This window comes from Lynx canadensis, chromosome C1 (genome assembly GCF_007474595.2).
Source record: "Lynx canadensis isolate LIC74 chromosome C1, mLynCan4.pri.v2, whole genome shotgun sequence".
Lineage (NCBI taxonomy): Eukaryota > Metazoa > Chordata > Mammalia > Carnivora > Felidae > Lynx > Lynx canadensis.
Window position 1 is genome coordinate 71,786,472 of NC_044310.1, and position 12,973 is coordinate 71,799,444.

The 12,973-nt window shown below is 45.7% G+C and overlaps 1 protein-coding gene across 2 annotated transcripts in view; it reads right to left on the reverse strand.

Moving 5' to 3' along the window:
• The window catches only part of ZNHIT6 (zinc finger HIT-type containing 6), a 105,064-nt gene that overhangs the window by 7,759 nt on the left and 84,332 nt on the right, over nucleotides 1–12,973 (reverse strand). Inside the window, exon 10 of one of the 2 annotated variants that reach the window (XM_030326089.2) lies at nucleotides 9,386–11,165. The exons of the other annotated variant lie outside the window; for it this stretch is intronic. Within the exon in view, the coding sequence (XP_030181949.1) occupies nucleotides 10,981–11,165 (185 nt within the window). The 3' untranslated portion in view covers nucleotides 9,386–10,980. Of the gene's footprint in view, nucleotides 1–9,385; nucleotides 11,166–12,973 lie in introns of those variants that run through there. 2 annotated transcript variants of the gene reach the window in all.

Genomic DNA, 12,973 nt, shown 5'->3' on the forward strand with positions numbered 1-12,973 from the left:
TAGGAGCTTGGGTGGGGGCTGAAACGTCCAAGATGGGCTCTCATCTTGTGGCTTCCCCATTGTTCAGTTGTTTAGACTGAGCTTCTTTACAGTCAAACAGCTGGCTTCTAAGAGGAGATGTTCCAAGAGGATGGTCCCGATGTGCAAGCATCTATTAAGCCCACTAGTGCTTCAGACTCACTAATGTCGCACTGGCCAAAACAAGTCACATGGTCAAACCCAGAGTCAATGTGGGAGAGAACTGCACCTCCTTGGGTACCAGGAGGTGATTCACTAGGGGCCACCAGTGAATCCGTAGTCTTACAGTCTATTATATTTATCCTTATTAAGTTTCATTGTTACACTTTTGAGAGGGAGTTCTTTTTTTTTTTTCATGGCTTTACAAATTCGGACTTTTTCTGGATATAGGCAATGAGGAGGAGGAGGAAGAGGACGACACATCATTTATTGTCTATTGTGTGACAGGTTATTCTTTACAAATTTATGATTCCCGAAAAACAGCCCAAGGACAGAATTATTATTTTCATTTTAGAGATAAGGAAAATGAGGTTCAGAGAATCTCAATAACTTCCTCAAGGTTTCACATTTAATTGAAGATAAGATTTCAAGGTAGGTTTCTAATTCCGAAGCATGTGTTTTCTTTTGTTGTTGTTGTTGCTGTTTTTTTTGTTTCTTTGTTTGTTTGTTTTTGTTTTTTTTTACCACTGTACGATGCTGTTTCTCAAAGTCTGCACTTTTGACTCAGTGAAATATATAATTCCCTGAAAAAAAAATGATTTTCAAATTCTAATAAAGAACCCAAGAAGTCAGAAAATGCAAAATAACTTTTCTTTCTCTAGAGTTCCTTAAATGTTTAAATCTCATTTTGTCCCAGAGTATTTCGGTGTCTACACACACACACACACACACACACACACACACACATATATATATATATATATATATATATATATTCCCCTGAGAATTGAAGGAGCCCTAAAGTGCCAATCATACGGTAAGGCTGGGGTGTTTAAATATCTGAATGAAGGTTTTGATAAGATTCTATATACATGGTTATAAGGCAGGGTTCCTACACAAGAAAGCTGAGATTGAACTTGAAGTTCAATCTTAACCCCATCCATACTGTCTGAACTGGCCTCCAAGTAGAGAACTATGCTTTTTTCTTTATCTACTCTGGTAAATTATTAAAGGGCTCTTCTGCCCAAGGGGAGATCATTAACTACCTGGGAGGTTGTGGAAGGCATCTGGCAGGTACAGCAAGGAGAACCAGGGCAGCTCCAGTAAGGATGCAGAGCTGAGCTTCCTGAGGCAGCTTCTGCTGGTCAGCCAGAATGAGGGAAAGACCACCATGGGGGCAGGAGGAGATGGGGATGGGCCAGTGGGCAAGAAAGGAGGCAAGAATGGGATGGGGAAGAGGACCTCCCTTGTCTAGCTTGCAAATGGATTTTAAACTCATTAGGTAATAAAAATCCCATTTGCTTGATTGAAAATGTGCCATATGTACCTGCATTTGCCCACACTTTTTCCTTCCTCTCATGGAGAGTGCAACTATGAGGTGACAGCCTCGTTAATTGCAAAAATAGAGGCTGGGGCAAGTGCCAGATTGGTCACTGGAGAAATGTTTATGTAGATGACACAGAAGAGCAGAAGTCGCTGGGAGTCATAGGACCTGAGCTAACCTCTTTACCAGCCCAATCTCCTCATGTCACAGCTGAGGTGAGACTTCTAAGACAGGGCTTTTCCCTTGGCATTGGTGCTGTTGCCAATCTCCGTAGGTTTAATGAATGTTGTGGGGAAACAGTTGAAAGCACTTCTCCCAAGGAATCAGGGACTAGAGCATCTAAATCTTGGCCTTTAGGCCAAGGACTCACAGCCTACTTAGTTTGATGCTCTCATTCCATCCTTCAATGACTGGTCCTCTTGGAAAGGGGTGCAGCTGTTAAGGGAATTCTCGTGCCTGTGATCTACTCTCTCAGCTTTTCCATCCACAGGATGGGCTCCAGGTACAACCTTTTTACTCCTTTCCTGCTCAAAAGCTCTTGGAAGGCTTCCTGAAGTACCATGTGGTTCATCTTGAGTCATTCTCCACGACTCACTTGTGTGGTATCACTTGTGCAGCTTCTGGATGCTCTGTTCCCCTGAAACGTGCACATAAAGAAATGACCCGTCTTTTTAAAATTTTATTTATTTAAGTTTATTTATTCATTTTGAGAGGGACAGAGAGAGTGTGCAAGTGGGGGGAGGGGCACAGAGGATCCAAAGCAGGCTTGTACTGATAGCAGAGAGCCGGACACGGGGCTCGAACCCACAAACCACGAGATCATGACCTGAGTCAAAGTCAGAAGCTTAACCAACTGAGCCACCCAGACACCCCCAAATCACCTTTTTTTTTGATTTCGTGGATGACAGTTTGTACACCATACTAACTAGGGGGTTAAACTTGGTACGGAAAGGGGTGGAAGAGAAAGATTTGTCCATGATTATTGTGCATATTTCCCACTGAGAACAAAATCAGGGGTTAAAGGTCCCTGCACTTTGGGAAGTGACCATCTGTGGGAGAGACAGATCAAAACAAATCGTTTTCATTCATGACGAATGTGAGGTGTGAAAGGTCACACTGCATGGTCAAGGCCAGAGATGGGACTAGAACCCACATCTCCCACCTCCCAGGACAGGACTTTTTCCTCAACCGTGGAGCTGTCACCAAGCTCAGTATGTGTGACTATGTATAGGGTAGACATGTTGAAAGCCATTTCCTCTAGGCACCAGGAGTTCGGGGCTGAGAGGTACACACAAAGCCCTGTGGAGCCAGACTGCACAGCCTCGACTTCTGCCTGGAGCAGTCAGAGGAGGCAACACATCAGCTGAGCCTTTGAGGACAAGCTGACAAGAGCTCAGGGAAAGGCATGCCAGGCAGAGGGAACAGCCTGGGCAAAAGCGAGGAGGTGCTCTGGACAGCCTTGGGCTGCTCTGGCTAATGATCTTCAGCCCCACACAGTGCACATAGGAACCAGGTGCACAGTGTCTCCCCTCACGTTCTACCATGTGGGAGGGCCTCCCAGGGATGTCCAGAGAGCTCTGCCTCAGGTTCTTATTGTCTGAGGTCACTGAGCCTCCTGAAAGTATTTCAGGAATGTGGAGGCCTGACTCACTCTCTTCCTTGAGTTCACAGTCTGAAGTTCATAAAATCGCTTTCCCCTTTAGTCATTCTTATTCAAACATCGGCCCACATGCTTCACAGATGGAGCTGGCAGGAAGAATACGGGGACACATTTTTTGCCCAGGATGTGAAAGGAGATCAAGGGAAGATCATTCATCAAGGGCCAAGCCCGTCTGGCAGGGGCCATCTAAATGCACAGAGAATAGCCTGCTTTGTCAGAGAGTAGAGATCCTGAGCAGAAAGGAAGCCATGGGTGCTTCTGTCTCTGTGCCTCGGTTTCCTCATCTGTAAACAGGGACAATAACCACACCTACTTCAGAGAGTCATGATGAAGGGTTAGATGAGTTAATCCATGTAAAGTATTTAGAACACTGCCAACACACAATAGGCACTTGATAAATACCAGTTTATTATTGCTACTATTGCTCATGGTAGGCAAAGAGTGAGTTTTCTAAACAAGGTGATGGGGGACAGAGGAAGTCTTCCTGGAATAGGACTGTATGAGCTAAACCTGAAAGGAAGGCATCTTCTCCAGTGTGTAGAGTTGTCTGGATGAAAAGGACTTGGGACATGGTAGACATACAGTGGAAGGGCAGTGCCAAGACTTGGAAGAGAAGGAACTCAAGTGTTGCACCTGGCCAGATGCCAAAGACAAAGTTTCAACTACAGTACTTCTCTAGGATGGAAACGGGTATCAAAATGCACTGAGAATAAACACAGCGGACAGAGAAGAGACATCTGGAGCATGAGCATTTGGGCATACAAACAGTCCTGTGCCAAGTTCCAAATTGGTTGTCTACCTTATTTTTCCCGCTGCCATGTAGGCAATGAAATTTATCAGCAAGGCAAGCCAAGCACAGATCAGATGCTCTGTTTTCCTCTTTTCTGATTCCAGTTCCCTCTAGAGGACTGAAAACATCAGGAGACTTCCAGATAAAAACTCCCACCAACACTGCCTGGGAGCTGGAACACATCACCAGTTGCCTTCATTCAAAGAGTTGAGTCCAAGCAGTCTTTCCATTGCTGGAATTCTGTTTGCACCAGGTGAACCTCTCTCTATCTTTCAGAACACTCTTCAGGGAAACGCTCACTCTCACTCTTTTTTTTTTTTTTTTTAAGTTTATTTTTATTTATTTTCAGAGGGAGAGAGAGAGAGAGAAAGCGAAGGCGGGGGGGGGGGGGCAGGGAGAGAGGGAGACAGAATCCCAGGCATGCTCTGTGCTATCAGCACAGAGCCCGACTCAGGGTTCAAACTCATGAACTGTGAGATCATGACCTGAGCTGAAGTCAAGAGTCGCATGCATAACTGACTGAACCACCCAGGCACCCCAGGGAACTCTCACTCCTGCCCAACTTCAATAAGGCACTGGGCCCCCGAGTGAGCCACAGGGAAGGAAAGCACTCAGCCCTGTGGGACCTTGAGGATGTCTGGCCGGCACGGTGCTTGATTTCTTCCTTCTACTTCAGCCTCTCAGTCCTCCTCTTTGCCTCTCCTCTTTCACTCAGTTGGAAAAGGCAGGCACCTGCCTCCGTGTGAGTCTGTCACTGCTGTGACCACAAGGTAAGAATCCTCCATGAATTTGGAAGCCTTTTTTTTTTTTTTTAAGTAAAAATACTCCCAATGGAAGAGATGATTCAAGGATTTCACTGAAAGGCACTGAAGAATAGTATTCCCTGTTCAAAGAAAAAGATGGCTGAATAGATAAGAGAAGGCCACGTCTGCCCTATTTTCAGACCAATGAGCAGATACAAATTACATGACTCTCTCATTTCATGAAAAGAAACTGGAGAGTTGAGACGAGGTGATTCTTGAAAGAAGAAAGGTTATTAGATTCCTTACTATTAATCATTAAAATTTCTTAATTTTTTATTAACCAGCTTTAAAAAAATAATAAAATACATGCTTATGGCAAATAATTCAGTGTAGAAGGAAATGAGGTGAAAAGTACAATTCCTTTTCTCCACTCCACACCCTCCTCCCCATACCTTCCTGAGACCCACTCCTCAGCAGAAACCACTCTTAACAGTTTAATCCCCATTTTTGTAGAATTTTCTATGTGCATTCCAATCTCCTCTCATACTACTTTCCGCCTTATACAAGAGGCCTTCAAACTTGGGATCTCGTGACAGTCTACTTCCCTCTTGTCAGTTAAGCTCTTCTAGTCTTTGGAAAGCTGGCTCCTTCAGTATTCTGCTAATGTCTGCTCAGAATTGTCACCTACCCAGAGAGATTTCCTGTGACCTCTCTAGTTAAACAGGAATCCTGTCACCACCACCATCCTGCCCCAACAGTGTATGCTCACCACTGTCTACCCAACCCTTAGCACAATGAAGGTATTTGAAAGATATGTGATGGATGCAAGCAGGCACACGTTAGGGGCACCTGTGTGCGCACGTACAGATTCTTCCCCAAAATATAAATGGGATGGTAGGCATAACACAGAGAATCCTGCCACAAATGATGATGATGATAATAATAATAATAACATTTCTTAAGCACTTATGTCGCAAGGACTATTCTAAGCTTTTTACATGTATTCTTTCACGTGGTTCTTACAACAACCCCATAAGATAGGCACTAATACTATCTTAGAATAGGAAACTAAGAGATGGAGCCACAGGGAGGTAACTTCTTAAGGTCACACAGCTTGCAAATGACTGAGTCAGCACATATAAATTTACCTTCATTTAAAAATGACTGTTTAGCCTTAATTAATATATTTTTCAATTTTAATACACACAACATAAAATTTACCGTTTTGGCCATTTTAAAAAGGTCTATTTATTTATTTTGAAAGTAAGAGAGAGCACCAGTGGGGGAGGGGCAGAGAGGGGGAGAGACTGAGAACCCCAAGCAGGCTCCATGCTGACAGCGCAGGGCCCGACTCGGGGCTCCATCCCACGAACCGTAAGATCATGACCTGAGCCAAAACCAACACTCAGATGCTTAACCGACTGAGCCACCCAAGTGCCCCCAGTCATTTTCAAGTATACAGTTCAGTTGCATTAAGTACATTCACCTTCTTGTGCAACCGCCACCACCATCCATCTCCAGAACTTTTTTTCATCTTCCCAAACCGAAACTCTGGACCCATTAAACAAAAACTCTTCATCCCCTCCTCCTTCCAGCCCCTGGCATCCACCATTCTATTTTCTGTCTCTATGAATTGGATTACTCTAAAGTTCCTCATTTCAGTGAAATCATACAGCACGTGTCCTTCTGTGGCTTATTTCACTTAGCATAATGGCTTCTTTAATTAATATTTTAATGAATAATTTTCAACTCTATTTTAATGTTATACTCATACACATGATACAAAAAGGCACAAAAAGACATGGAGTAAAAAGCAAGTTCTCCTCCTACATCTGTCTCCAGGCACCACAGGGCAGCTGCTCTTCCCAGTATCCTTCCATACACAATTATGCCTACATGCATTTTGTACACCATGAATAGCATATTCTACATATTGCTGTTTTGCGTATTTCCCACTTAACTATATACCTTAGAGATAGTTTCACGTCACTGTACATAGACCTGCTTCTTAGTAAATTCTGTTTATTGAAATATAATGTACATACACAAAAGTGTATATACTGTAAGCTTACAGCTGGATAAATTTTTACAAACTGAGCACACCTGGATAACTAGCACCCTGATCAAGAAATGGAACATTACCAGTTCCCTGGAAATCCTTCTCCGGCTCCTTTCCAGACACTACTCATCCCCTCACCAAGGGTATCCGCTTTTCTGGGTTCTAAACAGACTAGGTTCCTCTGTATATATAGAGTTTTTATGAAAAGCATCAGACTGCACATACTCTTGTGTTTGGCTCATTCCATGCCCCCTTATGCTGGTGAGATTCATCCATGTCACTGAACTGCAGCTGACATGGAACAATATCCTTGAATAAGTTAAAGGCCTGCTGCTGCTGCCGAGACGGTCCCCGCTGCTTGGAGGTCTTGTGTGTGGTATGCCCAGTCTCTCTAGCTCTCCCTTACGACCCTTGAATTCCTCTCGGTGGCTTTGTAAATGCCTTAAAGAGTCCGCAACTAGCCAAAATTCACCTCCAGCTGAAGAAGTGATGAAAACCAGCAGCCTCGTGTCGAGGTCTGTGCAGAAGGTTGCATTGGAACGAGCGGAGGGGAGAAAGGCCCAGGAGCCCTGCCCTCTGATCAGCATCTCTGCAGCCACAGCTCGGTAAGGCATGCTTTTTGAGGCCTCCTTCACTCAGCCAAGAACTCAAATCTCGAATTCCCCGAACATGAGGAATCATGACAAAGCACTGGTTTGCATTCCCTTTGCAAATGTTACTTCTAAAGTGGAGTCAAAACTACTTCCAAGTAAAGAGCTAAGCAGCTTTAACTAATATCAGCAAAGGGCCTAAGAAAAGAGATGTAGCTAATGTATACCATCTGTTTGTTTGCAGTCTTATGCCCTACGATTCAGGGCAAAATACCAGTTTGGGAAAGGAAATGTCACATACAAGGTAGGAACAACATACTAACAGGGCAAAGTTGGACGCACTGTTCAGCTTTGGTTGCCCACTTACGAATTTGAAATCCCTGTCAAATCAGTCCTCCACCTCCCCCCATCCTTAGTTTGGCAATGACCTGAGTATCTATTTCCAGATATGAGCTGTTAAGCAGCAGAACCAATCGGCACATTCATGTGGGGCCAATCATCACTGCCCTGAGTGGCCCAGGAGGCAACATGCAGGACTGCATTCTTGTGGTTCGCCTTTCCAGAAAGGCCTTTCCCAAGCACCACATGCTGCCTGCAGTGGGTCCAGCAGAAGAGGGGGAGGAAAGGATGCGCCCTATGGCAGACTCTGCTTTACCACAATAATACCATGCTTCTCCCTTTGGCCCATTGCGTTCCTTCTCCCCACAAAGGCCTTCTTCTGGAAGGCTTCACTGCATGGGCCTCCCAGAAGAGCTCGTCTCTACCTGACAACCTGTGAGCAATTAGTGGCTGTAGGGTATCCCGATCTCATTTAGTCATTTTAGCAGCAAAAATTTACTCAAAACTCAAGATAATCCAGAAATCATCCCCTGGCTTTCACTTAGAACATGGAAGGAGAGAAAGAGAGAATAAGCATATAAAAGAAGAGTAAAGAGCTTAGGGGAGAAGTTGAAAACAAACCTTATCCAAGTCCAGAAAGAATATTCCATTTAATTTCTTCGTAAAGATTTTCTTCGCTGAGTAAGAGTACTGTATAAGGCATGTTTCTAGTGACTTTTCAGTCCGGTACTTATTGAAAGGTGCTATATACCCACTGCAGACAAAGGGGAAAGGTACAAAGGAGGACCACATACTCCCTCAGCTAGTTAAGGACAAAGGACGGTCCGCCAGGGCCAGAGTCAACTTTTAGTCTATATCACCAGGGGCTGCTGTTTCTCTGGCCCAGGGGCCAGGGAAGGCCACTCCCGAATAACTACCTACCACTCTGTTTGGCTGTATTCCACATTCCTTCCTGGAAACTTCTCTAAAAAAAGAGAATAGAGATGAGAAATGCCCACAGGGAAAGTTTTCTTAGGGGCCTACAAGCTCAACTGGCTGGAATCTGAAGAGGGCAAAAAATGGAATGTTCACCCCGAATGATTGAACAGAAGATAAGCAAACAGCAGGTGACAGAGCAAACACAAAAGAAATATGATCTACCTACCCTAGGAAGGACTCCGGTTCTTGAATTCATCTTGAAATGGGAGGAGGTTCTTACTGACTCCGTGGTTTTGAACCCAAGTCTGAGCAAAAGCTGCACTCTTGATTCTAGAAAGAACAGTATAGAATGCAAGGGCCAAGGATTTTTAGAGCTGGTAGAGTCTGGAATCAGCTTCTTGGGAACAGAAGTTCCAAGAGTCAACAGTAGCTGGCAGCAGATAACCTCTCCAGGCTGGAGGATGGCACAATCCTGGACTGTCAGTGCCAGAAGCGATCTTAGAGATGGCTCCAGACTGAGTTCTTTGCATTTCACGTGAGGAAACCTAGGTCCAGATGGGGTAAAAGGCTGGTCCAAAGTTACACACCTGGTTAATGGCACAGTTGGGAGCAGAACCGGTGAGCTGACTTTCATTCCCCTGCCTCAGCCGTTGTGTAACCCAAGACCAAAATAGTTGGGGGTCAGAAAGAAGGGGAAAAGGTATGAGCTTTGAGATCCATTAGTAATCCCACCATTAGACACACAGTGAACATCATTAGCCGGTTAAACTTGCTAATGTCTTTAATGTGAGAGGCGATATTTATTGCACTAATGAGGTGATTGGTACAGTATCCATTTGTGCCAGACACTTTTTTTCACATTTCGGATTCTAGCAATAATACATATATAAAACGAGATTTACACATTTCCTGTCTAAACACACACCTTGGCCATTCTATTATGTACACTGAATGAGTGAACATATGTCCCTTAATTTTGTTAGAAAAAAACACTTCAATTGAATTATACACAGAATGAGGACAAAGTTTTATGGTGTGTAGTTTAAAAACAAAATTGGTTAGGTCCCCCATCCCTTTTCCACCATTTATTCGTTTTTAAAAAGTGACTTCAGTCATAATGAAGGTGTTAAGAAAGAGGCAAGGACAAAAGTCCATTCAATCAGCCCTACGCATGTCCTAACAGGGCAAGGAACAGTTTGCCCAACTGTGGAGTCCCCGGCTTGGGGCAAGGCCCCATGCCCATGAAAAGCATGGGTGAGTCACTGTATTTTAGATGCTTCTTTTTGAAGGCCCTTCAAGGAGCTGAGAGAAACTAGAACCACTCAGGTTGAGGGAGGATACAGACTTTTTTCTCATCGTTTCCTAACGTAGGTTAGAACATCAACAGTCTAGAATGCTGAAAGAAACCTCTTGTATTCTATTCAAGACGCATGAATGATATACTGTCACAGCCATTTAGAGTCTAGAAGGACTTTGGCAATCACCTAATCCAGTATCTTCATTTTCCAGATAAGAAAACAAGAGGCCCAGTTAGATCCAGTAACTTGATAAAGGTTCGTGCAGGTTCTCAGCGTCTTCTGCCAACCTCTAGTGCGTGTACTCGAGAAAGGGGCTGGGGGTATGGTGTGGCAGGCAGCCTTTCAACAGGTCTGTGAATCTTCCAGAATGCATATGCAAAGTGCATGTGGAGCATTTTCCTGGCAGATTTTGATCTACATGAATTAAACCTGAATATTTCAAGGAAGACTTTGAAACATTACAATTATAATCATCCTCCCTCCCAAAGGGTTCATTCAGGGTAGGTAGCAGGTGTGAGCACTTGGGAGACGAGTCTTCTGTTCTCTCAGAGGTGCTGAGGCCTATGCTGACCAGCGCTGACAACATGAAGGTGGGGGGTGGGGTTCAAAACCACATGTTGAGAGGGCTGCACTGTTCCACCCGACGGTGTCGTCAACTTGCTGAGACTCAGGAAGACCTTACTGCTTGCAGGGGGTGACCTTTTAATTCCCTTGACAGCTGAGGTATACATTTTTCAGCAATTGTCCAGTCTGATGACAAATGTACACAAAACCAAGTTTGGCCAGCACGGAACACCCCTGGCTTCCCCAAAGCGCTCCAAACTTCAAAGACCAAAAGATAGCTTGATGACTGAACCCATATCCTTGGGGCATAAATGCGACTGCCTCACCACTCCCTAATGGTGGCTACCATTTACTGAGCAGTTACTATGGTGCTCATGACCTGTTACCTTGTTGTCTCTCAGCAAGAGCAATGCACAGTAAGGGTAATGTTCTCTGTTTCAGAGACAGGGAAGAAAAAAAGGTCAGTCAGGGCCCAGTAACTTGCCCAAAGTCACCTGGCAAGCAAGTGGCAGATCGGATTAAACTTCTGGCTGTCTGACTCTTTCCCTTGCTTCCTGGGTTACCACCCAAGCAGGTGGACCAGTATCCCAGTTATCGTCAGGAGCCCTCCTTAATTCCAGTATTTGCCGTGCACGCGTATGACTTCCTTCAATTTCTCTGCACATTTCCACCAAATAAAACCATATGCTCTTCCATAGCAACACTGCAACACAAACATGGTGTAATCTTTATCCACTGCAGTACACAGCTTGAAAAGTTATTTAAAAAAAAAAAAAAAAAAAAGCAAAAAACGAAATAACCCCCAAAACAAAACAAAAAAAACCCCTTCACCAGTACACAGTTGAACCGAATCCCACGGTGACAAATACAAACCTACACACGGTTCTTTCCTTTAAATCTTTTCTTCTCTTTCCTTTGTAATGCTCTTAGAACACAAACTGAGTTGCAACACTTGTGACTAAGAAGGGGCCCGATTCAGTGATCCTTGGGCCCTGGGCGCGGGCCTCCTGCGGGACATGGCCACTGCCCAATGCGTGAGCGCCAGTCCCTGTCCAGAATCTCCCGCGGCTGCCCCTTGACCCACGCGGGGACCCTTGCGGAACCCAGAGTGGCTCTGGCGACCAGGCCAGGTCGTGTCCCCGCGACGCTCCCCGCAGGACAGCGTGTGACTGTGGGGAGGGGGCGGTTTCTGCCCTGCGGGGCCAGGGGACGAGAGGCAGGCGGCCAGCCCTGCCATCCCCGAGCGCTCCCTCCGCACTCCCAGGGCGGTGCGTTCCATTCCATCCTCCGCCCGAGCCTCCTTCGGCAGGTGAAATTCGCCCCATTTTACAAATGAAAGCCTCCACCCTCCCAGAAGACAGCAACTTGCCCTAAGTGACTGGCTGGAAAAGGAGAGCGGAGGGATTTGAACCCAGGACTTGTGTTTCCTTTTACTCTACCTCGCGTGGCGCCTGGCTGCCAGGGTGCTGGGGAACCCATGTGCCTGTGGTGACCTGTGTGGTTACTCCGCCCCGGTTGCGCCTCCAGGGGACCCGCTGGGTTTGGAGGCATCCACTGGAGTGATTCAGGTAAAGGCGGTCTGTCTGCCGTCCCTGCTTTCCCTTCGGATTCTCTCTTCTCCCCAGAGCCCTGGCTTTTTTTTTTTTTTAAGGCTTTCTAGGTCCTGACAAATGCAGACGCCACAGAGACGGAGACATCTCAAGCAACTAGTCAGGTGGGGTTGTGCCGTGATTTGCTCCTGTTCCTATAGGAGGTCCAGCACTCACTAGCTGAAGGGGTAAGGAATGCACCAGGTAAATGCCATTTTCCGGGTTGCACATTCAGGAACCAGAGAAGCTCGTTATGACCGGGTGCTAAAACCTGAAGAAATGTTCTTTGGCTGCTTCCTCACTGGACTCGTGCTGAGGTACCTGATGGTCTACTAAGCCGGTGGGTAGGAGGTTGAGGGACAGCCAAGTGGGGATAACAAGAACACCTGTCACTTCTGGAATACTTGGTAGGTGCTGGGTGCTCTGAGAAGCTCTTTATAATATTTCATCCTCACAGACCCAGGGGGCAGGTAGTATTATTCTGCTCTAACCCACGAGACATCCAAAGCTTTCAGAGGTAGTCTGTCCTGTCCAAGATCCTGCAGTGGCAGAGCCGGGTTCTGCCCAGGGCTTCAGACTCCAGAGCCTGTGCAGGAGTGACTTCCTCGTAGAAGGGGTGGGGACCACTCACCGGAGATACCCAAATAAGTGCACCAGGAGAGACCAGGTTATGCCTCAGACTCTCAGGCAGAACTTGAACCAGGTTTACGATAGGAAAAGGGTGGGAGGGGGGTGGATGAGGGTTGAGAGGAGAGGGAGTGGGAGTGTGTGGGGAGAGTGGGAACATCCCTGCTTCTTGTCCAAATCCAAAGAGAGGATCCAAGGTTCCAGTCAGGAAGGCTCTTTTTTTAATCAACTGTTTTTTGTTTTCAGAACTAAGGTGGAAATGACCCAGTGAGGAAGGAAAATGAGCACAGGCTGC